General features: G+C 43.1%; 1 protein-coding gene and 1 long non-coding RNA gene across 3 annotated transcripts; one reads left to right on the plus strand and one right to left on the minus strand.

The window, feature by feature from the left end:
• LOC309537830 (hepatocyte nuclear factor 4-beta-like) lies at nt 1–22,660 on the minus strand. The gene is made up of 10 exons (XM_082232961.1): nt 22,526–22,660; nt 12,764–12,935; nt 11,443–11,537; nt 8,587–8,693; nt 7,272–7,427; nt 5,325–5,412; nt 3,305–3,457; nt 1,575–1,811; nt 797–916; nt 1–165 (listed from the first exon to the last, which is right to left on the minus strand). Exons 1-10 carry the CDS (start codon nt 22,641–22,643, stop codon nt 26–28), a joined length of 1,386 nt encoding a protein of 461 aa, XP_082089087.1. The 5' UTR covers nt 22,644–22,660; the 3' UTR covers nt 1–25.
• Nucleotides 21,924–25,154, plus strand: LOC309537870. Of its 2 annotated transcripts, none has more exons than XR_014222018.1 (3): nt 21,924–22,016; nt 22,659–22,807; nt 24,988–25,154. It is a non-coding gene; the product is annotated as an uncharacterized lncRNA (long non-coding RNA). The 2 variants fall into 2 exon arrangements; XR_014222019.1 differs by lacking the exon at nt 21,924–22,016 and adding an exon at nt 22,264–22,509.
• Nucleotides 25,155–26,701: the final 1,547 nt, after the last annotated feature.

Genomic DNA, 26,701 nt, shown 5'->3' on the forward strand with positions numbered 1-26,701 from the left:
TTATTGATTTCTTCAGCGTGGTTCTTTATAGAATCTCCTGTTTGGGTATCACCGCCTGAGGCAAAACAGTCGCAGGTACTACTTCAGGCCTGGGGGCAGGACCTAGCTTGTAATCTTCACTTCCTGTACTGGTTGAAGGAGAAGGAAGGGATGTTTCAGGAGATGCTGTGGAGGGGAAAAAACACAAAAAGGTGTTATTTGCAATAGCCTGGCATTAGTCTTCAACCAGTGGGTCAGGACGATAGATGTTGGGGAATTCCATCAGAAATGGGAGCAGGAGTGGACATTGCTGCAATTTGCATGTTCATTGGAGATCAGGAACTGGAATCATACAAGTAAATATGAGTAACATTCACTAGCTTTTTTTTTTTAAGTCTGCAAATGTTATGTATGTAATCATCCCCTGAACCCTTTCCTCCAAAGAGGTCTCTGGGTTGGACAGGATCCTGGCAGGATCAAACCAGAGTACTTCTGGATGCAAAGAATCTTTGCTATCATTGAATTACATTAGTGCCCTGTACAATTTCTCCCATTGCTGTGAAGAAATGTGCACTTGAAGTATGCAATTTCCTTTTCAGGAAATTGCATATTGCATCTTAAATTTTAGCAGTGAAATTGAAGCATCGCTCCCAGATTTTCCTCTTCTTATCCTCGCTCCTTGGAAGAAAGCGCATGCCTTTCTGAAATGCTCCAATATGTGCACATTCAGAATTTAATATTTCAGAGGAAAGATCTGTGTAGCCTTAATAAGCAAAAGTTTTGACTAAGTAAAACAGATAGGAAATTGGACACCTACAGGCTGAAATGGTGTGAATTACTGATCCGATGCTGCTGGGGAGCACAATGTGTCCTGGAAGAGGTTCCATGTTAAGGCTGGAAGGCCCTGACTGGTACTGTGGTGCATCCATAGTTGTCCCTGCATGAACAGAGAGAAAAGCTGTCTCATTCTGCCAGTCATTATTGACCAAACACAGGCGTCATTTTTCTTTGTTTTGAAGTTCATTCTGCCTTTAATGGGAAAGCCTAATGCAATCCTTTTGCTTTTATTGATGTGACCCACGCTGAGCCTTCAGAAAGCATTTTCTAATTATGCCATTCTCTTTGTATGCAAACACCCAAATGGACGGATGGATTTGTCTCCTGGCTTTTGCCCAAAGTGTGTCATTCCCCCTAGTTTTGTTTCAAGGTACAGGCAGGGTAACATTTCCAATCCAAGGGCTGCCTTTCCTTCTGGGCAACTCTGCAAGGGCCACATACCAGCAGTGGGCAGGGCAAGAGGCAAAAGTGGGTGCAGCAAGTTTACCTTAGTCTAGTAGGCTAGTGTCTACACACACCTGTACGTTCTCTATGCATGGAAGCAAGGGGCATCACCAGAGTTCAATGACACATCCGAACAAGGCAAAAACATTTCTGGCATGACACAAAGCCACTGAAGAGTGTGGCCTAGGGAGAGTTCTGAGGACCATATAGAGAGGTCTGGAGGGCCACATTCTGGCCTCTAGGCCTGAGGGTCCTCACCTCTGCTTTAAGACACACAGCTGAGAAAGACACAACACCATTCCAAATGTTGTTACCTCCCAGAAGCATTTCCTGCAGCAAGCTGTCGATCCTTGCCACTCCAAAGAGCTTGACGAACTGAACCTGCTCAATCATCTGCCAAGTGATGCTTTGGAGAGGAGGCAGCAGGAGGAGAATGTCACTGAATCGGCCTCGCGAGTCATACTGCCGGTCGTTGATGTAATCTTCCAAGTTCACCTGTACCTGAAAACGCATGTTTTTCACCTTCCCAGGCTCACTCAGGCCTTTGCAATCTGGGAGGGAGAGAGAAACTAACTAAGGTTAGTTTGGCTTGCATGCAGCAGTTTGACTCAGGGGATTTTGTGGTATTCCATATGTTGGACTCCACCCCCAATCAGCCCTGACCATTGGCCATGCTGGCTGGGACTGATGGGGGTTGGAGCCTGACATCTGGAGGGCAGCAGTTTCCCTGTCCCTGCCTTAAAGGGTTTCCAACTAGGATATGCACAATACCCTCTAAGATCACCTGAGGAGATTTCTCTGTGTGCCCTGCCACCATCTGAGATGTGGTTCGCAACAGTGCATGAAAGAACATTCTCCCCAGTGAAGCCCAGTTTGTGGAATTCCCCACCCCAGGAAATGGACATGTGGTGAAGACAACTGAAGAGGGTGAAGAAGAGACAAGAGGTGCAAGGGATGGATAAGGGCAAATACCATTGGATGGACTTAGGCTTGGTTATGGGATAAAGATGCCCCATGTTAATTTCACATATTTTCATAGCTTGTTCCAACCCATTTCCACATTAACCTGTACCACTCCTGTTAAATTTCAGACACCTGGTTGAAACTGTTTTATGCCAGGAGGACTCTGCTGCACTCATGTTTAAATCTCTGGCATTTAATTTATGTTTCAAATGTTGTATATCATATGTTTCTATTTTGTAAGACCATTGGGGACTGAGATGGTGAAACTCAGGATATACCTTTTTAAAAGAAATTATCCTCTTATTGCAATTTCTGTTGCTGTTTTCTAAGAAATCTGCATGAAGATTTGTATTTAAATACATACATTATTGAAAAATAGCTGTTTTATAAATATATATTATTTCAACCTATGCATTTCTAGAAGAAGAAGAAGAAGAGTTTGGATTTGAAATCCCGCCTTTCACTCCCCTTCAGGAGTCTCAAAGCGGCTAACATTCTCCTTTCCCTTCCTCCCCCACAACAAACACTCTGTGAGGTGAGTGGGGCTGAGAGACTTCACAGAAGTATGACTGGCCCAAGGTCACCCAGCAGCTGCATGTGGAGGAGCGGAGACACGAACCCGGTTTCCCAGATTACGTGACTACTGCTCTTAACCACTACACCACACTGGCTCTAAACACTCTTTTCTCCTACAATACAAATGCTAAATCGCACGAGTCAAGAACCATGTTGTAATATTCAGAGAAGTGCAAAATCCAAAAGAAAATTGCATTCCGATCCACACATTAATCCTGAATGTGTAGATCAGGTCAGTTCACTTTTCAGATTCATCAAAACTGAATTCCTCCAGTATACCTAGAGGATTAAGGGGTTCAACAAAAGGCCTTGAAGAAAAGTGATGTTTGTGGGAGGGTTCTGAAGAAAGGATGAAGGGGGTACCATATCAATGAATGGCCCAGGAAGGAACCTGAAGCATAGTGGATGGGCAGAGATATGCAGTGAAGTCTTGCTGTTGAAATCTGACCATCCTCTGATGATTAATAGATTTTGTGACGGTCAGTAGCACATGAGAGGACCTCACCTGGGTCAAAGAACACAATGGCTTTCAGGCAAGCGTATTCATTCTCATCAATCTGAATTTCTCGCAAGGGCTTCACCAGCTCATCCAGAATTCTGGTAGCTACACGGGCAATTTCAAGCTCTGGACAGTGCATTGGGATGATGAAGTCGTTTCCTGAAAAGGGAGGGGGAGAGGAGAAAAAGCATCTTACCTTGATGCAAAGAGGAACATAAGATGCTGCTATACACTGAGTCAGATCCTTGGCCATCTTGCTCAGTATTGTCGCCACTGACTCTCCAGTATTTCAGACACGGAGTTCTCTCCCAGCCAGCCCTATCTGGAGATGCCAGAGATTGAACCTGGAGCCTTCTACATGGAAAGCAGATGTTCTACCACTGAGCTCTCTAGACCTTCTCCAATGTTTAGTGCAAATATTGATGTGCTGTTTCAAAATTATTATTTTTAACAAATTGGCCCCGCAAGTAAGAATGAACAAGCTTCTGGATTTAAAATGGGACTTTTCATCAAACAAACTTAAGGCACAGTTCTCTGGTTGCCTTGTCTGAAAACCTGGTGGTAAAGGATGAAAAGGGTGGACCCCTTTCTCTGCTGGGGAAAGGATGTAAAAGTGATGTGGAAGCTGTAGACCTTCAGATGTCCTTGGACTCCAGCTCCCATCAGCCCCAACCAACATGACCAATGGGGGGAGTTGGAGTTCAGCATCATCTAGAGGGTCCCATCTCCATCTCCAAGCTAGAGTGTTCAGGGCTTTTCAGGTTGCAATCCTGTGTACACTTACCTGGCAGTAAGCCTCATTGAACTCAGGGGTGCTTACTTCTGAGTAGACAATGGATGCATAGTATACACTTTAAGGCAATAATCTATGCCCACTTTCCTGGGAGTAGGTACCATGGAACTCCCTGGGGCTTGCTTCTGAGTAGGCATGTATAGATTTGGATTATAAAAGGGATATTATATGGTGGCTGTTTATAAAGCTGTTTAATGTGCTATCTTTAGTGTGGTGAGAGGGAACCAGAGAGATATTTTCCCCCTCTCTCATAATAAAGGCTCAGTGAAATTGAGACAGAAGAAAGTACTTCTTCACATACTGCATAAATTCCATCAATTATGTATGTATATGCATGCATGTTTTATTGTTCCAAATAAATAAATGGATTTGCCACCAAATGATGTGACAAGAGCGACTAACTTATGTAGATTTATAAAGGGGCTAGATGAAATCGTGAATGATGGGTCTATCAGCAGCTATTGATCATTGAACCTCCATGTTCAACTACAGTCTACCTCTGAATATCACTAGGTGCAGTGCGTAGAGTGAATTTCTTGCCCTGCTTCATGGGAGCTTTAAAGAAACACCTGGCTTATCTTCTGTGGGAAACAGAATCCAGCAGGGATCTTCTTGCGTTAGGGTGACACATTTTAGGGTGGGGTGTTTATAGATTATTGTTAATTTACTAGAGGTGGCACTGTGGTCTAAACCACTGAGCCTCTTGGGCTTTGCCGATCAGAAGGTCGGCGATTCGAATCCCCACGATGGGGTGAGCTCCCATTGCTCTGTCCCAGCTTCTGCCAACATAGCAGTTTGAAAGCACGTCAGTGCAAGTAGATAAATAGGTACCGCTGTGGTGGGAAGGTAAACAGTGTTCCTGTGCGCTTTGGTTTCCATCATGTTGTTCTGTTGTGCCAGAAGCGGTTTAGTCATGCTGGCCACATGACCCAGAAAGCTGTCTGTGGACAAATTCAGGCTCCCTTGGCCTGAAAGCGAGATGAGCGCCAAACCCCCATAGTTGCCTTTGACTGGACTTAACCGTCCAGGGGTCCTTTACCTTTACCTTTCACCTTACTAGAGGGAGTTGGACAATATGGTTTTGGGGGGTAATCTTTCCAGTTGTCTTATTCTATAACACCAAAAATATAATAATGAACCACTGTGGTTTTGAAAACATGGAGAGAGTACAGAGATCTGGTTACTCTGTGGAAACCAGACAATGAGGTGTGTTATAGTGCATGGGTATTTTACCTAGTAATAGAAAATCCGTGTATGGTATAGAACGCTTTGCAGCTCCCAGCAGTAAGTGCTCACCAGCATGGGCTCTTAGCAAGGCAACCTGTGAATCGAGAGAGAGAGAGAGAGAGAGAGAGAGAGAGAGAGAGAGAGAGAAGAAAGAAAGAACAATTTCATACTGACTAAACTTTAGTCTGCTTTACTGATGCACGCCAACAATGGATTTTGATCAGGTCCTAGTTCTGGTGAAGTGATCAAAACATGAAATAAATCAGCCAACATCCTTATGTCTGGTGCTGCCATAAATTTCCTTCCTTCCTACCTACAGCCTCTATACTTTCTTCCCCTTACTGGTACTGCGGGGGGGGGGGGTCCTAAAACCAAATACAAACCATAGGTTTAAGATTATTGTTAATTAAATGGGCATAAAACCAGAGAGTTACCCATTGGGATATATGGGAGAACTCTTGTTTTAAATTAACTAGGACTGAAGCCCCAAAGCCACAAAAAAGGAGAGGAGTGTGAAGGCCTGGCTAGGGTGGCCATGTGTCCAACTCTACAGAGGTCAGTCCCCTATTTGAAGGTGGCCTCTGTTTGAAGGGCTGTCTGGTCTAAGCTTGGCTTAAAAATAAAGGACCCCAAGAAGGGAGAGCAGGTGAGACTTGACAGTGAGCACTAGGCAAATGGGTCATCTGGTCACAGTCTTCTCCACACTGGTCACAGTAACATCTGTGTGAATTATAGCCATTATCTTTCAATGCGCCTCTATAGATAGGAAATGAGCATTTGCAAATTGTATGCAAACCTGTCCTCTCCTTTGTTTCCTTTACAAACGGTGTATTTCCTGTGTGTGTGTATTTCATAAAAATATATACACAAATGTAAAAAAAAAAAGCCCTCAAAGCAATTTACAAAAAAACCCAATAAAACTGAGAAAAAATCACAACCATACTTTAAAACATACCAAAGTTAAAATACCGTATTTTTCGCCCTATAGGACGCACCGGCCCATAGGACGCACCTAGTTTTTTTGGGGGGAAATCAAGGGAAAAATTTTTATTCCCCCCCCCCCCCAGGTTTGCGCAGCCATCCCCAAGCTAGAAGAGGGAGACGGAGCGCTCCGTCTCCCTCTTCTGCCTTCAGGGACAGCTTGGCCCGCTATCCCGCGAGCTTGTGGGGCTGGCGGGGGGAGAAGCAGCCAGCCTCCAGATCAGGTCGGGGAATAGCGGGATGGTGGCGCTCTGCCATCCCCCTATCCCCCGAGCTTGTGGGGCTGCAGGCTGCTGCCCACAAGACTTGCGAGCCCGCGGGACATCCCTCCAGGCTTGCAAGACTTACAGATAGCTTCCTGAAGCCTGGAGAGCGAGAGGGGTCGGTGCGCACCGACCCCTCTCGCTCTCCAGGCTTCAGCGAAAGCCTGCATTCGCCCCATAAGACGCACACACATTTCCCCTTCATTTTTGGAGGGGGAAAATTGCGTCTTATAGGGCGAAAAATACGGTATATGTTTTGGTAATGTAGAAGTCACCATCCAAACCTGATGCTTTTCCCGCAGCCTGCTAAACTGGAGTAGCAGCTAGGATTGTTACAGTACATCCAAGCTGGCCTCAATATGTGAACTCTGTTCCCTGGTAACCTCCCTACAGCTTCTTCATGCTCATTGCCTCCCTAGGGTTCCTTCAATGCTGCCTACCTACAACCCTCACTGCCATTCGCCTGATCCAGCAGGCTCTTCTTATGTTCTTCCCCACCTCCTTAAGTACTGTGAGGTCTCTTCAGAGCCTCCTGTTGCCCCAGTTTGTCTCTCCCAAATCACTAAATCAATCCATAACTGTTGTGAAACAAACAAATGTACAGATTTTTGAGTTAGGAAGTTTCTCCTTTGCACATTGCAAGTCTGCAGAAGGAAAGCATAACGTTCAAAGAATCCAGGTTGCAGAAGCCACATGTTGCTTTTTTCACCTGGTCATCCAGGGGAAGCTCACAGAATGCTGGGATGTATTTTGCCCACTCAACGAGGACCAGGAGCTGCTGCTTCATCGACTCACACACATCATTGATGGTTGCAATCTTCTTCATGGCAATATCGGCACTGTGCACAGGACGGAGAGCTGAATACTATAAGAGAAAAGATAAGGCACCCTTTAACTGGGCAAGCCTACATCTCCTTCTTCCCCATTTTCCCACTCCTTCACCCCTCCATATAACACACCATCGTATAGATGAGTCTATCGTGCCCAAATGGAAAGTTACCCTTTTGTCCAGAAGGTGGCAATAGATCACAACTATTCTAACAACAACTTACGTTGACATTATGAATTTGCCTTTTGCCCAAACTCACCCTCCAAGTTCTGGAAATCTGTAATCCTTCGGTGCAAGAGGCTTGCATTTTATTTATTGATTCCTGTTTGGGGCACTTTAGAATTTCTTCATAAAGAGAGAGAGAGAAACTAACTCCATAGTACACAGTTAGCTAATACCTTTATTTTAGGACCAAACAAAAAGTAGCCAAAATGTGGCAAGCTTAAGAGTTCTCCAGAGTTCATTGTTGGATAAGATCTTCTATGTGGTAGGGAGTGGTTGGACAATGAAAAAGAATAAAGAAAAGGATGGGGGGGAATGGTCTGGATGTTACAGCCAAAAAAAATGATAAACAAATTCCAAACATACAGTCAGAAGCTTCCCCACCTACTGGGGCTAATGGGAAAGCCCAGCTGAGGATGTTGGGGATTTCAGGAAATGTGAGCGTTCAGGGAGGCTGAAGAGTTCATAGCCATGTACAGTATCTGTCCTGCTTTGGCCTCCTAAACTAGCCTGTTGTTTGGGGGTGGATGAATTTTTCCATTTTGGTTTCTCATTTTGACTTCCTTAAGTTCAGTCATCCACATTTCCCCAACAACTAGTTCTCACGAAAATTCATTTTAGAGCATATATGCAATTCTCCTTAACACAACACACTTTTGCTCCTTTTGTTATTGTTGTTTTTTGCTTATATACACATTTTATTGCACATTTCACCCTAGTATTTTTGAACCCATTACTTGGCTTGACAATTACACTGCAAAATATGGAGATACACAAATCTCAAAAGATGGCTGTGCTACAGACTAGGTAGGTTCACCTTTAGATGTGACCTGAACCACATTGTGCTGCCTCAGGTGCAGCAGAAGATTATACCCTATTGCCAGGTTTCCGTGAGGTTAAGGACCTCAGAATAAGAAGACTCCCAATGACCACAAGATGTAAGAAGAAATGGGGGGGGAGGTTCCCCTCCTACCTGATGCGCCATCGCCTCTGCTTGGGTCAGAATGGTGATTGACAGGGCTCCGTTTTCTTCGTAACTGCTCCGGCGGATGCTGATCCTGTCACGCTCATTCTGTACAGCTTTGCAAGAGAGACGAAGCTACCGTGTCAGGCAGGCATCCCCTCCAATGACCACACAACCAATTGTCAATAAGCAAGAGGGCTGACTTGCACTGTAATTTCCCAAGTTTACATTTCTTACTGGACTTGCACCAAATGCAGATGCTAAGAATCTTGGGAAGTGGTCAGGCCAGGTAGGAAGAACCCATAGGCAACTGTTCTGGTGGGGACATGGTTAGAATCATTTGGAAATGTTCACACCCTTTGAATTCATGTTCCTTTCTGAAGGACGGGCTCTCCCTTATGAGAGATATTCTGGGGAGGTGTTTATCTGCCACCATGACAGGCATATCTGGTAAGCACACAAGACAGGGCCTTCTTCCTGGCTACTCCCAGATTGTAGACCTCCCTCCCATGGGAAGCTAGAATGGCAACCCCCTCTGCTTTCCTTTTGCCAGCAGGCAAAGATGTATTTTTTGTTCCAACAGTCCTTGGCCACCAACTAGCTGTTGTGGCTGTGTCTTCTGAGGGTGGGCGTTGTCTTTTTGTCTCTCTGTGTGGTTTGTTTTCAGTGCCGCTGTTGATATTCATTGTGTGGTTTAAGTTGCATCTGTTTTCATTTACGCTAAGCCCAGGATCTAAATTAAGTGTCAACAATACTGAGCTGGATGGGCCAATGGTCTGACTCAGTGTTCTCCCACAGTACCCTAAAGGCTAACAAACACATTTTTGTGTTGAAAGCTTTTGTGGGTCCCACTTAGGTATATGGATGCATAAGCTAGGCATATATACCCTGAGAACAGAAAGAAGAATTATTTTATGACAAAGTGAGGCCAAAAGGTAATCCGCGCAAGAGATAAAAAACAGGTGTGTCACATACATTTTAAAGCACAAATGAAGACAGGATCCAATTGAAGTGAGTTGCATTAATGCTCCTATCATAATCACACCCTTTGGAGAGCAAAGTGGTTCCTTGTTTATCTTTTGTGTGGTTTATGGTGTATATTTTTCTGTTTTCCCTTCAAGGCAGATAACAATCCCCCAGCCTAAAGCATGACGTTCTCAAGATGATTTTGGCATTATCGCAGGAGGTTCCTTGGAAGAAACTTATCCAGTTAATATTTTACCTACTGTAAAAGTAAGTCATTATTAGGTGGTGAGTGCATTGCAATGCATTTCTGGTGAATGGAAACATTAAGACTGAGACAGGGATGGGCAAACCTGTGAATTTCAGTTTTTCTGTTTCCCAGAATTAGGTTGAGTTCTCCACATTTTCCTTGTGAAAATTCAGCAGCATTTTAGTGTGAATTCCTCCTAAAGTGCACACCTTTGTATGCAGCTTTCCCTAATGTACACATATTTGCAAAGCGATTTTCCCGTATATAATGCATTTTTATATGCAGTTTTCATTTATATATGCATTTTTGTGAACACTTTGCCTCTATACTGTATGTTCATTTTTCTATTTGTTACTTGACTAGAGAAGTAGATTGCAAAGTTCAAAAATGTGTGAATTTTGAAGGATGGCTGCATTTTAGATAGTGTATTATTATGGAAAGTGTGAATTAGGAAGGTTTGCCCATACATGCAAACTGAATTGAGTTTCTCTTCCATCTCTAAGCTGAGGCCAGTAGCCTGTCTGAAAGCCTGGACAGACACAAAGGCTTACTGAAACTGCATCCCTGGAAAGACAGCATGATCACAGAACAAGTTTTGACTCTGCCTTTGCCAACTCAATGCCTTCTTGGTGTTTTGGACCAGAATTTAGGATGTAGAAAATCACTGAGTATTTCCTGTCAGGAGCCTTGCTATATCTGAATTTTGTTGAGCATTCTGCAATCAAGTGATGGAAAACTTTGATGTCCCTTCCAGGTTCAAAATCTTGAACAAACAGGACTGTGTTTGCTGTTTGACTTCCTAGTGCAACACCAACCAAACAATTTGCTTCATTTCCCCTGAAACCTGATTGGGTTGCTATAGAGGGGGTGGATCAGGGTGGGGCAAGGGGCGGAAATAAATAAATAAAAACCATAGGAAATCGATACCTGTCCCAGTAGAGGTCATTTTTCTGGCAAAGGAAGCAAATCAGTAACTCCCCAAAACTTTCACTAGATTTGCATATACTAAGTAAATGATGAGGGTCTGATTGCAACATCTGGTGCTCTGCTGATATACTAATTACTTATTTTATTTTATTTTAAAAAATAGTCCCTTTTTCTGCAAAATGCTCTCAAAGCAGCTTAGGAAATTTAAAACAAGATGAGGTTTCTATCCTTGTTTTTCATCTTGTTTCATCTGGCACCTTCACTATACTGTCTTTATCAAATACTGAAGATGCACCTTTCAGGGGCCATCATATTCTTGTGATTGCAATTTGTCTTTAACTGGTTTTAATGTATTTTTGAACGGCTGAAACCTGCCCTGGGACTGCATAGTGAACGGTAGACAATATATCAAACTACTAATACAAATTTGAACTCTCTTCAGAAGCAAAATGTCTTGGGATGGCACTGTCTGGGCAACGTCCTAATTTTTTTCCAACCCCCCCCCCTTCCAAACCACATGATCCAGCTCTGCCTATTTGTGATTCAGAATTCATCCGTTGTGATTCAGCACCCTCATTAACAGTGCTGCAAAGGAATTTGCTGATGTGGAACTTGGCACAACTCATCAGCTCCCCCAACGCTAGCAGCAGGCTACTGAATGCAAGGCTAGCATCACAGCAGTGCACATGAGACTCTGGATCAGGGGATAGTTTTAGACCATTTACCTTCCTTCTTCATTCCTGCCCGGAAACATTTCTTCAGACGGCAGTATCGGCATTGGTTCCTCTTGTCCTTGTCTATTATGCACTGCCTGCTAAATCTGGAAAGGGAAAGAGGCAAGCTCTGAAAAAATCATTGGTGATATGAAGGGCCGGTCCTATCATTTGGCAGAGTGAGCCAGCTGCCTTCGACGGCAGGTGCCAGGGGTGAAGGTGGCAATGAGCAATGCTAAAGGCTGGAAACTCCCCTGCTAAGCAGAGGAAGAGGGGAAGCTTATACCATGTCAGACCATTGGCCCATCTAGCTCAGTGTTGTCTATGCTGAATGGTAGCAGCTCTCTGGGGTTTCAGACAGGAGTGGACATTCCCAGTCTTGCCTGGAGGTGCTGGGAATTAAACCTGGGAGTTTCTGGATGCAAAGCAGATACAATGAGCTACCAGCCCTTCCCAAATCCTGCTGCCTTGTATGCTGTCCTTTTGCCAGGGTTGAAGCAAGGGTCAACTGTCAGTGTGGTTGGGTTGAGAGCTATCTTGTTCTTTGCCTCAGGCAATGAAATGTCTTAGGCTCTTATTTTATTTTACATTTTATATCTCACTATTTGTCCATTACGGAGCCCAAGGTGGAGTACAAGTGGTCTTTGGGTGGCCACCCAGCCAGCCACTGGCCAGACTTGCTTAGCTTCAGCTAAGTGTTAGGGCAGCTTCATGGACGGCCAACAGAGATAGGCAATTCTGTTTCTCCATTTCTCATTTCCACCCGCTTAAATTCATTTTTTCAAGCTACTGTAGCAATTTATGAATTTTAGGTAAAACAGTCCTCATGAGAATTTATTAGAAATTTGGTGCAAACTTCTCCTGACCATGGGATCAGAGTTGGAAGGGACCTCAAGGATCATCTCATCCAACCCCCTGCAATGCAGGGATATACACCTGTCCCTTATGGGGATCAAACCTGCAACCTTGCTGTTACCAGCACTATACTCAAAACAACTGAGCTATCCAGTTTTGATTAAATGTGCTTGTTTTTGCATGCAATTTCCCCAAATATAATGCATTGTTGTGTGTTATTTTCATGAAAACATGCCCTTATATGCAAACTTTACCCTAGTATGTACATTTTTGTACAAATTACTTGGATGGAGAACTCCACTGCAAAATTAGGAAACGTGTGAATTTCAAAGGATGGTTCACATATTGTTTCAGGCAGTGCAAACTAGAGAAAATTTCAAGTTGTCATTCGTCTTCATCTTCAAGCCAGTGACAATGTTCAAAGCTTATGGAAAAGCCGGTCAGTGCCTAAGGATGACCTACAAAACTATAGAGCTACCTGCACGAGTAGACGTGATTCTTACGGACGCTCCTTCTGAAGAACCCTTTGCAGCCATCACAGCTGGAAGCTCCATAATGCTTCCCAGTAGCACGGTCTCCACAGATGGCACACATTGAGCTGATCCCATTCGCCAGCAGGCCGCCACTCCCTGACTCTGAAACAATGGCATCTGCAAAAAAGGAGTTCACCAGTGGTCAATAAAGTGGGTATCCTGGGGATGCCAATCCTACTGTGAGGCAGAGGGAGGCAGCTGCCACAGGTGACCATAGGTAAGAGATTATAAACTAATCTACTGCCCTCTAGTGGAGTGGAGGATGGTTTCTCACCACCTATGTCTAAGTTAGGTGCAACCACCAATCTGGTTGGCTTTTATATAGAGAATGGGTGGGGAGGTAAGCTCTATATTTCCTCTTGGACCAGCTCTGGAAAGGAACAAAACCAACCCAATCCATAGAGTATTGGGTCTTGCCTTATTTTTAAAATCCAAATTCACGTTGCTCACTGCTTCGTGTTAAATGAGTCAACATTCACAGCATACATTTAAAGCACTGTGATTCCACTTTAACCAGTCATGGTTTCCCCCAAAGAATTCTGGGAGCTGTAGAATTTGTTAAGGGTGCTGAGAATTATTAGGAGACTCACATTTTACCCATCCTGAGCTACAATTCAAAAATATACCAATCTATCACTCTTCAGAAGGAACTATGGGCATCATTGTTTGTAGGGGAAACAGAGGAGTCTCCTAACATTGCTTAGCACACTTCACAAACTACAGTTCCCAGAATTCTTGGGGGAAGCCATGGCTATTTAAAGTGTTATCACAGTGCTTTAAGTCTATGATATGAATGTGGTCTAAATTAGCAAAGCCACTAGCTGACTCTAGGTGGTCCACCAGAAATTGGCCATGGAAGCAAGATCTGCCCACTCCTAAGCTAGTCCAATCAGGATCCTGAAAATCAGTCTATGCCAGGCATAGGCAAACTTGGCCCTCCAGATGTTTTGGGACTACAACTCCCACCATCCCTAGCTAGCAGGACCAGTGGTCAGGGATGCTGGGAGTTGTGGTCCCAAAAGGGGGCCGAGTTTGCCTATGCCTGGTCTATGCAGTCCTCGGATATGATGCTACAAGCCATGACCAAGCCAAGAGATGGTGCCTTATAGGTCTTGAAAAGGTAAACGAAACAAAACAGATTCTTGATCATTAAAAAGCTATTGATTCAGGTGGTTCAAGCTACACCACACAAGAGAGCAGAGAAATAAATTAGCAGCCTAACCAGGATCAGTTGACAATCTTTTGGGGAGAGGGGAAGCGTTATTTATTTAGAGTTGGATCCAAAGATGCAGTAGAGGACAAATTTCTGGCAGCGGTGCTGTTCAATTTAACTGTTGTGCAAGAGCCACCAGAAAAACATTGTGTGGTGATGTGCAATGGATCTTCTGTGAGCAAGTATCCTGAAATGTTGTGCAAGGCCACGTGCAAAAGATGGTGCAACAAGACTGTGCACACATGGAAGTATCCCAACGGACTTCTATTTTCTTGTCTTGCACAGGGATCTTCCAGTAACTGCCCTCACAGACCACCTTATTTTACCAATGCTGCTTTCTCAATCCAGGCAGCTGCCATTTCACATTAAAAAACAAGCAACCAACTTGGCATCAGGCAGCAATGAGAGGCAGGTGGTGGACAGGAAACCTCCACTAAGAGGCCAAGGCCTATCTGACCACCAGCTGCATCTTCCCAAGATAAGATAGGGGCCCAGTGCTGCCTGATTCTCCTTCCTGGCTGATGCGCCATCTCTGAAGCAGCACCTCACATGATTGGTGTCTCTGTGCAACAACGGATGCAGGGTGTTCCTTCCCAAGTGGCTTGCCTGCAGGAAAGCCTCTTGTGAAACAGCGCCCCCTCCAGGTTCAACCCTCCTATTCTCAGTTAGTGGGGAGTTGCAACATCCCCCACCTGTATGTTTAATTAGGTTTTAAAGGGGGGAAATAAACATTAGCCCCACCCCTAAACTAATTTGGGACTGGATCTGGGGTAGTGGCTGGGTGGGGTGGGGGGTGTAACCTGATTGCCCACCCAAATTGAGACCACAGGCTGGATGGAAGGAGGATGAGCTGTGCACAGCCATAAGCCATAACCGACGTTCTCATATTTACAATCGCCAAAGTGGCTTGTGGTCATAAAACCAAGAGAATTAAAATACAACATAGCATTATAAGAGACCACAGCATCAGTAAAGCAGCCAAGCCATCCAGCAGTGAACAGGCTGGTCATCTACTGACTCCTCTGCTCTATGAATCAGATGCCTAAAGCTCAACTGTGATGGAGTTGGGTGGGTATCTCTGGAAGCTAATCCCAAAATTCAGGTGTGAGCACTGAAAAGTCCCTCCCTTGTTTAGCCATTCAGGTGTTTGGGAAGATAGCATAAGAAGAGTTCTGCTGGACCAGGCCAATGATGAAGAGAAGAAGAGTTTGGATTTGATATCCTGCTTTATCACTACCCTAAGGAGTCTCAAAGCGGCTCACAAACTCCTTTCCCTTCCTCCCAAACACACTGTGAAGTGAATGAGGCTAAGAGACTTCACAGAAGTGTGACTAGCCCAAGGTCCCCAGCAGCTGCATGTGGAGGAGCAGGGAATCAAACCCGGTTCACCAGATTATGAGTCCACTGCTCTTTACCACTACACCACACTGGCAATGATGCATTTAGTCCAGCATCCTGTTTTCACAGTGGCCATCCAGATGCCCCTGGGAAAGCTGCAAGCAAGGCCTGAACACAACAGCACTCTCCTCTCCTGTGGGTTCACCCAGGCTCAGGGAAGTGCCTCGCCACCAGAGTGCTTGCTGGATCCTGACGCCATCCCACAAAGGTGCCCAACCAAGGTAAGCATCATTGGCATTAATATTTTGTGTCACAGGGCCATCTCTCCAATCCTGCCTTCTGAAACCTTTAAAAAAATGGAATCCTTTGTTGATGCTTGCCACCTGTCATTTAGTTTAACTCAGCTAAGTAAATGTTAGCTTGGGATATATGATGATGACATTTTATTTGGCCATAAAGACTCCTCAATGCCTTTGCTTGGAAAGAAAAGGCTGGCTGATTCTTTTAGTGAGTGAAATAATATTAATGATGCTATGATGATGTCAAAAGGAGGGGGGATGAAGTGCTTTTCAAAAGCAGGTGGTGGGTGGGAAGAAAGCAGGCAATATATGGCCACATTCATACCATACATTTAAAGCACTATGATACCACTTTAAACAGTCGTGTCTTCCCCCAAAAGAATTGTGGGAGCTGTTGTTTGTTAAAGGTGCTGAGAATTGTTAGGAGATCCCTTGTTTCGCCTTGCAGAGCTACAGTTTCCAGAGTGGTCTAACAATCAATCACTCTTCATAGAGAACTCTAGAAATTGCAGCCAGGACTTTTAAAGTGGTATAATAGTGCTTTAAATGTATGGTAAAAGGTGCGGATGTGACCCAGGTATTGTCCATCTTCTGTGCGACAGTCCTCAGAGATTTGAAGACCACTATGATGTCTCTCCATAATCTTCTCCAGGCTAAAAAATAATTCTTTAAATTGTTCTTAATGGAACTTGGGTTCTAGATCTCCTCTGATCATACCCTAATTTAAATACAATAAATGGCCTTGTTCTGGGGCAAGAAAATAATTCCTGGGAGTGGCTCTGATATATATTTGTGGTGAGAATTCTCTGGCAGAAAAATAATCTACTCCGTCCAAGTTCCACAAACATTCTGGCTATGATGGATGCACTGTGTGCAGTTTGGGAATTTATGGCAATGTCTCGGGGTAGAAAATGTATCCTCACAACCGCATCATGTGTGGAGGAAGTGCGTAGCACATTGTTGATCTTCAATATATACAGTGCATGCAGAACAAAGGGCTGACGTTTAAACCTGAAAACCTACAGTTTATGCTTAGCACTCAACAAGATAGACTTAATTATTTCTTTGTTACTCCTTCTTACTTATAAATCCCTAAACAACTCTGGGCCATGTTCTTACTTATAAAGCCCTAAAAAAACCCCCTCTACTTTATTTCACTCTATTGGCCAGTAAGGGCATTACGGTCAATAAATGGAACCTGGTTAATGTCACCATGGTCTGATGGCTATCAGCTTGTGATAACACGAAGCAGGCTTTTTCGCTGGTGAAACCAGTGTAGTAGAATGAGCTCACTGCTGAAATCTGAGATGCCCCATCAGTACTGGCATTCCTCCGGCTCTCGAAGACAAACTTGTTTAGACAAGCATTCCCCTAATTGGCTAAGTTGAAATTCCTGCTCTAAATGGGGGGGGGGCTATTAAAATTGTTGTGTTGTTTTAATGGGCTTGTTTTATTGTACACTTTAATTTATTTTGATGTTCTGGTGAAATTATTTTATTGTGTGTTTTCATTATGTGCGTGCGTAGAGAGATGTGCCTGGTGCCATCATTCTCAGCTTCTTAGTGCAAGCAAAGATGTTACTCTTCAGTCAACTAGTTGCCTATTAATTGGGGTCACTTGGGAATGACAATACCTTAGGCTGTATTGGTGTTCTTCTTTTAGTAGTGTGGGGTAAGATTTTGCCCTTTTTGTTTTTGCAGAGTTTAGCCAATGGATGCCATTTCATCTATCTGATGTCTTTTAAATTTTGTATCATGTATGCTTTTATAATTGTAAGTCACTCAGAGCAGCCTAGAGCTTCTCTATATAACAAAGGATCAGTCCTAGTTTTCATCTTGGAATCTCAATTATTATTTTAATTCCACAGAGCTAGCAGTGGAATTGCAGCTTGTGTGTCAAGTTTCTCCCTGTTTTCTTCTTCTGTACTTCTTATGGAACAAAATGTATATCCTGCTAACTGGACAGAAAACCTTCAAGGGGTTTACAAAGAACAATAACAACTATTCATTTAAAATATTGATGAAAGCAAGCATTAAAATCAAGCTGACACGGATAAAGTCTCAAAATGCAAATAAAATCAGCCATGCTACCTGCTAAAAATTACATGTTAAAATGGCATGCCTTTGCAAGCTTGGTGAAACAAAAAAAGTTTTGAGCAATACAGTGAAGGCAACCTGCCTAATATCAATGGGCAGAGTGTTCCAAAGAGTAGGTGCTGTTGCCCATTGCTAGCAATCACAGGTGGAGAGAGTGCCGGTGCACTCAAGTTCAGCTCACAGGCTTCCTAAAAGGGCATCTGGTGGCCACTGTGAGAACAGAAGGCTGGACTAGATGGAGTTTTGATCTGATCCAGAAGGCTCTTCTAACGTTCTTATGATTCCTTACAAGTGCAGAATGAACGTTATATGGCACTTGATAATGTGATATCAACTTACTCAGTGTCACAATGTATTTTATTAAGGGTATTTCCTTGCCAATGAGTTGGGTGAGGCTTATTGAAACGGCATTGAGATGTTATCTGGCCTGATCTGCCACACCTCAAGAGTGGAGCCATTTTTACTCTCAATGCCCTGTGCATTTCTCCATGAATCCAGATATATAGTCTATTGCCTTCTTGGTATGTTACTCTACAATAAGCTTCCTTTGTTTGACTTGGTTATCCTGGCCACCACCCATGGACCAGATTTCAGCTGTGACATTTTTGAAAAGGGTCATGCTGAACTTCTAGGATGGGGAAAGTATTAGGGCAAACAACGAAACATTTTCATAAGAGAAGTTCCTTTTCCAAGCCAGTTGTCAAAGCAATTCCAATTACAGTAATGAGATACATCAGCCAGATATTGAAACAACAATATGAGGAATTGTATCATGGGGCAGGTGTTCGTCCAGCATAAACAATGTAAGTTAGGAAGACCAGGACAGCTAAAATGGTACCTAAGAGAAAAATAAACAGATGTAGCCTGATGGGGAATATTTCTCAAGTTTGTAAGAGTTGGTTTGAAAAGGAAAGAAACAGGATCATAAAGTATTCTAGATTACAACCATACATCTTGTTCTGGTTCAATCCACTTCTGATGAATCTTCAAAATTCTAAAATCTACTGAAAAGAGATGTATATTTCTTTCTTTTATTGCCACAATTTATATCCCACTTTCCCACTAAGTATTCAAGATGGATTTTCTTTTTTAAAAAAATCAAAAATCAAAAATCAATGCATACTAATAAATGAAGCAAGAACAATTTCAATCATACCAGATAAAACAAGCTAAAATTATTACAAAGACAGTGTCAGCAAAAAATCCCCTTCCCAAGGAGTCTTCAAAAAAATGCCACTGAAATGAAACTGTCTTTGTCGTCCACCTGGAGGTGAGTAGCAGTGGGGCCAAGCGACCACATAGGTGTTCTTTGTAAGGCCAATTTATGCCGGCTTCACATGGGAACATAGGAAGTTGTCTTATACCTAGTGACTATTGGTCGATCCAGCTCAGTATTGTATACACCAGGGTTTCCTAAACTTGGGTATCCAGATGCTTTTGGACTACAACTCCCATCATCCCTAGCTAGCAGGACCAGTGGTCAGGGATGATGGGAACTGTAGTCCAAAACAGCTGGAGGGCCAAGTTTGGAAAACCCTGGGCTACACCGACTGATGATGACTTTCCAGGGTTTCAGGCAAGAGCTTTCCCCAGGCCTACCTGGAGATGCTGGAATGTTACCTGGGACCATCTGCATGTATTTTTTAAAAAATAATTTTTATTAATTTTTCAACACAAATATACAATTATATCAAAATTTCCACAAATTTGACTCCAAACAGACTTCCTTCAGCTTCTCTGACAATCATCCATATTTGCCTCTCAATTACACATTTCTTCTATTTATATTGCCATTAGACTTCTCTCCCACTTCTATTTCTAGTTTAACAATATATCTCAACTTTCACAGTGCTTCTTGAAACCCCACTAGCATTGTTTGCACATCACATATACTTTTCAGGGACCATCTGCATGTAAAGCAGATGCTCTACCATAGAGCTCTCCCCCAATTTCATGTCAGAAGTGAACCATCTTAACAACTGGGAAGGCTACCGAAAGGCCACTGAAATCCAGTGGGGTTCTTGGAGGTTACAGGAAATCACTACAAAATTAAGAAAGTCAGAAGGTTTCATCGCTGGATTTTAATTCTGAAATTCTTTTGACTCTTAAATCTGCATTGGAAAGGGCATTGGCTTCGACAAAATAAGATGATTCAATGGGGCATATCTAAAACCCTACCCAATTATTAGCTTTTCAAGAAGCAAGTGCACAGATGTTGCTTGTTTATCGTGCAAGATGAGATCCGCCAAGTTTTCCTTCTACAAAGTGTTTCTGCTTCAAGGATATCCCATTTCCCTGGTGCTCAAGCTGCAATAAATTGCAATCGGTGGAGGGGAGGGGAGCTCAGCTTTTCAGCCAGTAAACTTGCAGAGTCCTAATAGGTGTGCTTGCGTCAATGTCATGAACACCTTACTCAAGAGAGTGCTTGTGATATCTCTGGTGATAAGCAGTGCAGCTTACCACCACCACCTCATGTCAACACCATCTTTGTATGCTTTAAAAGACATTTCGATTTAATTTTATTCTTCATCTCTAAAGCCAGCCTCAGGGTTTTCCTGGCATACCACCCTTTAGAGAATAAGCAGGAGCAGTGCCAGCAAAACTATCTCCTCCCCCTTCAGTGATGTACCACCATTTTGAGAGTCTTAATTTTGTTTCAATGTGAACTTCCTTTCAGGGATCAATATATTCCCCCTTCCCCATTGCAACAGAGAAGTATCACTTTATCAAAGTTCCTTTTTGTTTGGTAGAGGGGGGTGGGCAGGAACACGAGTGAAAGCTCCAAAGCCCAGGATAAGAATGAGACTGAGAACACAATACAAGACAAAGCCTTTCCTTTCTTCTAAACCAGTTGCTAATTCCGTAATTTGAGCAAACACCTCCCCTAATTTCCCCTAAACACCATTAAAAAGATGGCTGTTTGTCTATTGTAAGAGCTTTGTGAAAGCTCTTGGATAGACCTCTTACATTTGGATCACTTTACTAATGGGATATGTCGCGGTCTCAAGGTTTTGGCTAGCTTGTAGGGAGGGGGGTGTTTTCTTTTTTAAGCTGTTTGGACAAATTTTTGATGAGGATGCTTACCCAAGACAAACATGCTCATTTCAAAACAGCAAGTTCCTGACTATGTTGGTTTACTTATTAACAAGTAGGCAAATACCACAATGCCAACTTGAAACAGCCTTCACCTTTCAGAAAAGCTAGCATGTTGTTTCTACACTATTGTATAGATATAATTTATTTATGAATCCTAACTTTTCTAAATATATAGCAAGGTGGAGCTATAGAGATAAAACCAATCAAAGATCCATAACACATCATTAAAAACATTAATAAAACAATGAATAACAATAGATATTGATCGGTTAAAAGAAAAATCAGGTTGCAAAGCCCTTTCTAAATTAAACAGTTTTCAGAAGATGTCTGAAGGGAGGGAGGGACAGTTCTTGCTGAACTTCTACTGGCAAGGAGTTCCACAGGGCAGGGCCTACCACACTAAAGGCTGCCTACCACAGCAGAGGCTGGCCCAAATTCAGGGGCATGGGGAACCACAAGAAGTACTCCTAGGAATGTCCAGTCAGTGACACTTGAGCCACAGGTTATAAGGGGGTGGGTGGGACATATTTGAAGGAAACATCAGCTCAAGCTTTCTGGCTACCCACAAGCCTTCTGTGTCAAAGTCACAGAAAGGTGTCACCATATTGTTTAAGAAGAACAGGGAGGCACCTGTGTTTCACCTTAAAGACTAAGAGAAATCTTGTAGCACAAGACTCGAGCTCATTTTATCAGATGCTTGAAATGCCATTTCTCCCCTCAAAGACTAACTCATTTATAATGGTGTGAGGTTTTATGGAGTGATGGAATTGACTGTAGTCCGCAAAAGCTTATCCGATCATTAATGTGTTCATCTTTAAGGTAGCACAGGGTTCTCTGTTGAGTTTGCTACAACAGACAAACACAGCTCCTCCTCTGGAAAATGAAATGTTGTACTTCATCAGATATGTAAAATGTTATGTTTTCCTCAGCTGGTAGATGGGGGAAACGTGTGTAAAGAGTAAGTCCGAATGGTCATGAAATCCAAGAGCTACAATCAGAACCAAGATGACATGAGATTCTAAATATATGCAAGTTCCGTGAACATTCACAATGAACATGACCAACAAAACTCTGATGACCTCTCTCCCTGTGCCCCAGAAATCAGCTTCGGATGAGAGTGATTTGGAAGGAGGAGAAGGAGAGGTAGAAGAAGAAGGCCAAGCTATTTCATATATATTTTTAAATGTAATCTCTCCCCACCATCTCATTTATCAATGGTACATCTTGCCAAACAAAGTGGACAGTGGTATAAAATGCCATTTATTTGATAAATGCATCATCAGCATAATATTTGGAAAGTAGATTTTTCCAGGCTTAATAAACAATATTCTTTGCTGTTGGCTAAGTATTTTGCAGCATTGTGATGTCATAGCAAGGTTTGTGAGGTGTGGAATACACCTTTTCCAAGAGATTTCCATTGATTAGAAATCCGTTTTCTCAATCACAATACAACAAGCTTTTCAATCTAAGTCCCTTATCGGCAATATAATTCAAGGCCGCAGCATAAGACCCGTCCCAATGCAGAAGTCCAAGAGTTCACCCACACAAATGCGACACCCTCCACCCTTCGACCCCATTTCCTTCTTGTCCACCGAAGAGGACAACATTTGAACAAAGGTAGCAGAGGCCGATTGGAGAGGCAACGGAAGGTATCTCCTCACTCACCTGATGAGTTTGTGGGCAGCACCCTCAGGTTTTCGAACTCCAACATGGTGTATGAGGAGTCGAGGGACTCAGCGTAATCTGGCATCTCCATGTCCATTAGGCTTTGACAAATCCGCATTATTACTGTCAACAGAGACAAGTGAGGCCCCCACGACCCTGCTGTCAATCACAGCGAGGATCTCCAGCACGGTAGGGTTGACAACTACGGCAGGCTTGAGGATGACAAATCATTACCTAACTTTCCCGCTGTTCCCTCCCCCACCACTATCAGAAGGTTGGAAGGTAAAAATGACCTAGTCTTTATTGCATGCTCTGCCTCTCTCTCTCTCTCTCTCTCTCTCTCTCTCTCTCTCTCTCTCTGCCTTGTGCCCTATGAGTCTATGCCCTGAATCATGATTATATGGTGGCAGATAAGACCTGGTCTAAATCAACTTAAATTGCATCCTCCGTTCAATAGTGTGTGGTTTATGGCAATCCTTAAGCAAACATTTTGAAAAGCACAAGCAACGACAGATGATCTAAGATACTCTTTCTGCAGGACATGAAGTGTTGGAGGCTATCATGCCCTTTTACGTTCTAGGTATTATTATAGGGTTTTAAATGTTGATATTTGTCAGAAAGGATGCTGGAAGGAAAGTGCCACCATTTTGTAAAAGAAAAGCAAGTTTTCGGCTATGTGGAGGAAACTACATGAAAGCCACACATTCATAGGAAGCATATGAAGCCCAGAGAAAGTTATCCAGGTTCTATGAAGGCCACTGTTGGCTCTTAGACCAAACAAACAAACAAACAAACAAACAAACAAACCACCCCATGTATTTCTGCTTGGGAAATATAATGTATATCCAGTGCTCCCCCCCCCCGAAAAGTAGGTGCCATACTCATTATGAAGTTGTTACAGTAAGTGCTACTCTTTTTAACCAAAAGAGAGAGGTGTGCTGGTACTGCGTACCCATTGTGTATATGCCATTGAAAATTCTGATGTCTGAACAACTATTGGAAAGGTGAAATGTAAAAGGAGTGGCAGGTGTCAAATTTGAGTGCCAAAGATGGCAATCCTTTGTACATATGTGCATGCAAGCACAAAGAATGATGGGGACAACAACTCAAAGTCCTCAAATGCCCAGACTTTAATACCAGATGCAATGCATTACTGTATCACCTAGGGTTACCATATTTCAAAAAGTAAAGACACCCCAAAATTGTTGAGCTTTTTTTAACAAAAACCCCACAATTTTTCAATTGACTTGCCTAAGATCCAGGACACAGCGCCACCTTTCGAAAATGTATGGCAGCCCTAGTATCACCAACCACAATGGTGCAGAGAAGGATAATTGTTTCAGTCATTCCATTGTTGGCTCCACTTTGATCCATTACAGTGGGCTAATACAGTATTTGTTTATACTTTGGTATAAACTGGTATCTGGTACTAGTATCCACAGTTAGGGCTGCTCATTTGGGGACTTTGAGTCTCTGGATTGTATCCAATGAAGTCATTGCATAAGCAGAAGGGCTTCTGTTTGTGCAGCGGATCTTCCCCTCCCTCCCCTCCATGTGACCTCCCCCAAATCTGCTCTGTTATCCCCCCCAACCCTCTTGAGCAGATCTGGGAGGGGCACAGGGGACAGGGGATAAGTAGAGGGAAGGAAGGGAAGTTCCACTGCAAAAGCAGAAGTTGTTCCACCCAAGTAATTTCACTTGATTCAAACTATTGTCCTCATTCTTCATGTGAGCATGCATTTGCACGTTTAAAAATGGCTGCCATATTTGGATCACACTGCTGGCCACCACCATTCTGTTTCAATGGTGCATGTGGAAAAAATGGCCACCAAATTGATATATGTACATTGGCATATGAACATGCATGCACACAAAATACATTAAATATCACCACAAAAACAGAAGTGGGAGCAGCATCAGTTATGGGGAATAAAATCCAGTGGCACACTTTGAAACTGTGTGGGTGGCAGATTTGGAGTTTTGAACAAGAAACTTAAAGTGAGGCCCACAGCCCAAGATAGCGAGAAGAAAGACCTTCATAGAATTTGTGTGTGCCTCACTAAAAGTACACCCACGGAAAATTGAATGATTGGATTGTTATTTCAACTCTAGGCAAACCTACTCTGATATGCAGTCATGTTTCAAGAGAAAGAGATGGGGGGGCCCCTGCAATTTCCAGAAGGAAGGCTTTGGGCCAAAGGATTGTCAACTGCTTTCTCTGCCAAATTTCCTGAACTCAGATTCAACTCCATTAGTAGGGAGGCCCAGTTTAACCTAATAAATCCTTTAATAAAACAAATAATACAAATAATGGGACGAGCCAAAGCCAGTCTTTGAACAGCTCGACATCTTCTGTCTTTCTCTCTTTTTCATACTTGTGACCTCAATTCAGTCCTCAGACTGGCTAACCTTTTGCTGGAGGTCACTAGGCTCAACCTCTGATTGTTGTCTCTGACTTGCAGACCCCGCATTACCACGTCAACATGTGACCTGTGAAAACACAAGATTGGATCTGTCTGGTCTGCCATCAGCCGGTGTGAAAACTGAAACAAAGACCACCCCTAAAATCTATCTTCAAGCAAGAACGTTTGTTATCATGTGCAAGATATAAAATAATTAAGTTGTGCAATCAATTCCCTCTTTGTTTCAAAGAATAAGCACAGCACAGACTCCTTGGAAAGATAAGAGTTTTATGTTTTTTATCCTTGGACTATGTACCAAGGCTTCCAGAAATGCCAGCATCAGCTCAATTAGGCGTTAATTAGTAGTTCTGATTTTGCTTGTGACTCTCATAGTGGGTCTTGGAGAGTTATGTCACAGCAAAGCAACCAACCAGGAAATGGGTATTTTTCAGACACATGGACAACTCACTAATGTAATGACAAAGGAAGATGCCTAGATTCCCATTGATACATTACACAGGAAGTTGGATTTGCTAGCACTTCCTGCTTTGCCTGTCCAACATGGAATTTGCACAGTATTATGGAAGACCTGCTGACCCATTTTTCTTTATGCCCTTTTAGAGTTGACTGTGAGATCAGCTTTCCACACTCCATATGTTCTTGTGCTACAGTTCCCATAAGTTCATTGCTGTTTGGGGCTTATGGAAGTTGTAGTCCAACAACATATGGAGGACACCAGGTTGGTGCCAACTAAGTTAGAGTGTGCAGAATCAAAACATTCCCACTTCCCAGTACCATGAGCAGAAACAGCTTCCTGAAGATGGCTGGTGGTGACATTTGAGTTTTCTTTCAGTCAATGCCAAACACAAACATTGCAAAAGTCAAACATTCCTAGCTCTAAAACATGAAGAACACTGGAGGCTGGCCTATTAAAGACAGACGTTATGTCTCCTTTCTTGGAGTGTCAGCATGCTAAATGGGTACCAAATGCATCCTATAACTATGAATAGTAAACCCATTTTGGAGTAGGGACACAGGATCTTCAAAGACAGATGCCTACCCCAAAATTACCTTTTCATATGTTATATCAGCTCTCTCCTTCTTCTTCTTCTTCTTCTTCTTCTTCTTCTTCTTCTTCTTCTTCTTCTTCTTCTTTCCACTGTCAACAAAGCCCAGGGAAACCTGAGAGCACCACCAACCCACATCTTTCTAAGACCTTTGATGTGGCATCACACTAATATACTGTGTTGACACAGGATTTAACTGTATTTGGAGGGAGTCGGTAATTTCCTCTTACTATTCTGTTCTCAGTGGCAAGAGACAACAATGTTATTACCTAGCTTTTTGATGGGTATATTCTCTAAAGGGATGGGGAACTTCAACCCTGGGGGCAGAACACAACCTTCTAGGTTTTCGTATCTGGTACTCTCACCAGCTCACGCTCCTTCTCCAGGTCACATCCCTCATTAGTTCTGCTTCATACCCTCGTTTGCCTGGCTGGACTGTGTCCCTGAATACTGACCATGCCTCTTGCCTGCCTAGATGGAGGATAGAAAGAGATGTGGGACTGAAAACCTATAGCTTTGGCATGAATGGAATCCACCCTGCTGCACAAACTTCCATTGATCTCTCTAGCTTTTCCTCTGTTCCTGCCCATGGCTGGCCTGCAGGCCCAGATGGTTGCCCACAAAGAGATGTTACCCCTGGGCTGAAAAAAAAACTTTCCCAATTCCTATCCTCTAAGCATTTCTCTTAAGCCTTGAGCCAAAAGCAC

Source organism: Podarcis vaucheri (assembly GCF_965113315.1).
Source record: "Podarcis vaucheri genome assembly, chromosome: 7".
Classification (NCBI taxonomy): Eukaryota; Metazoa; Chordata; class Lepidosauria; order Squamata; family Lacertidae; genus Podarcis; species Podarcis vaucheri.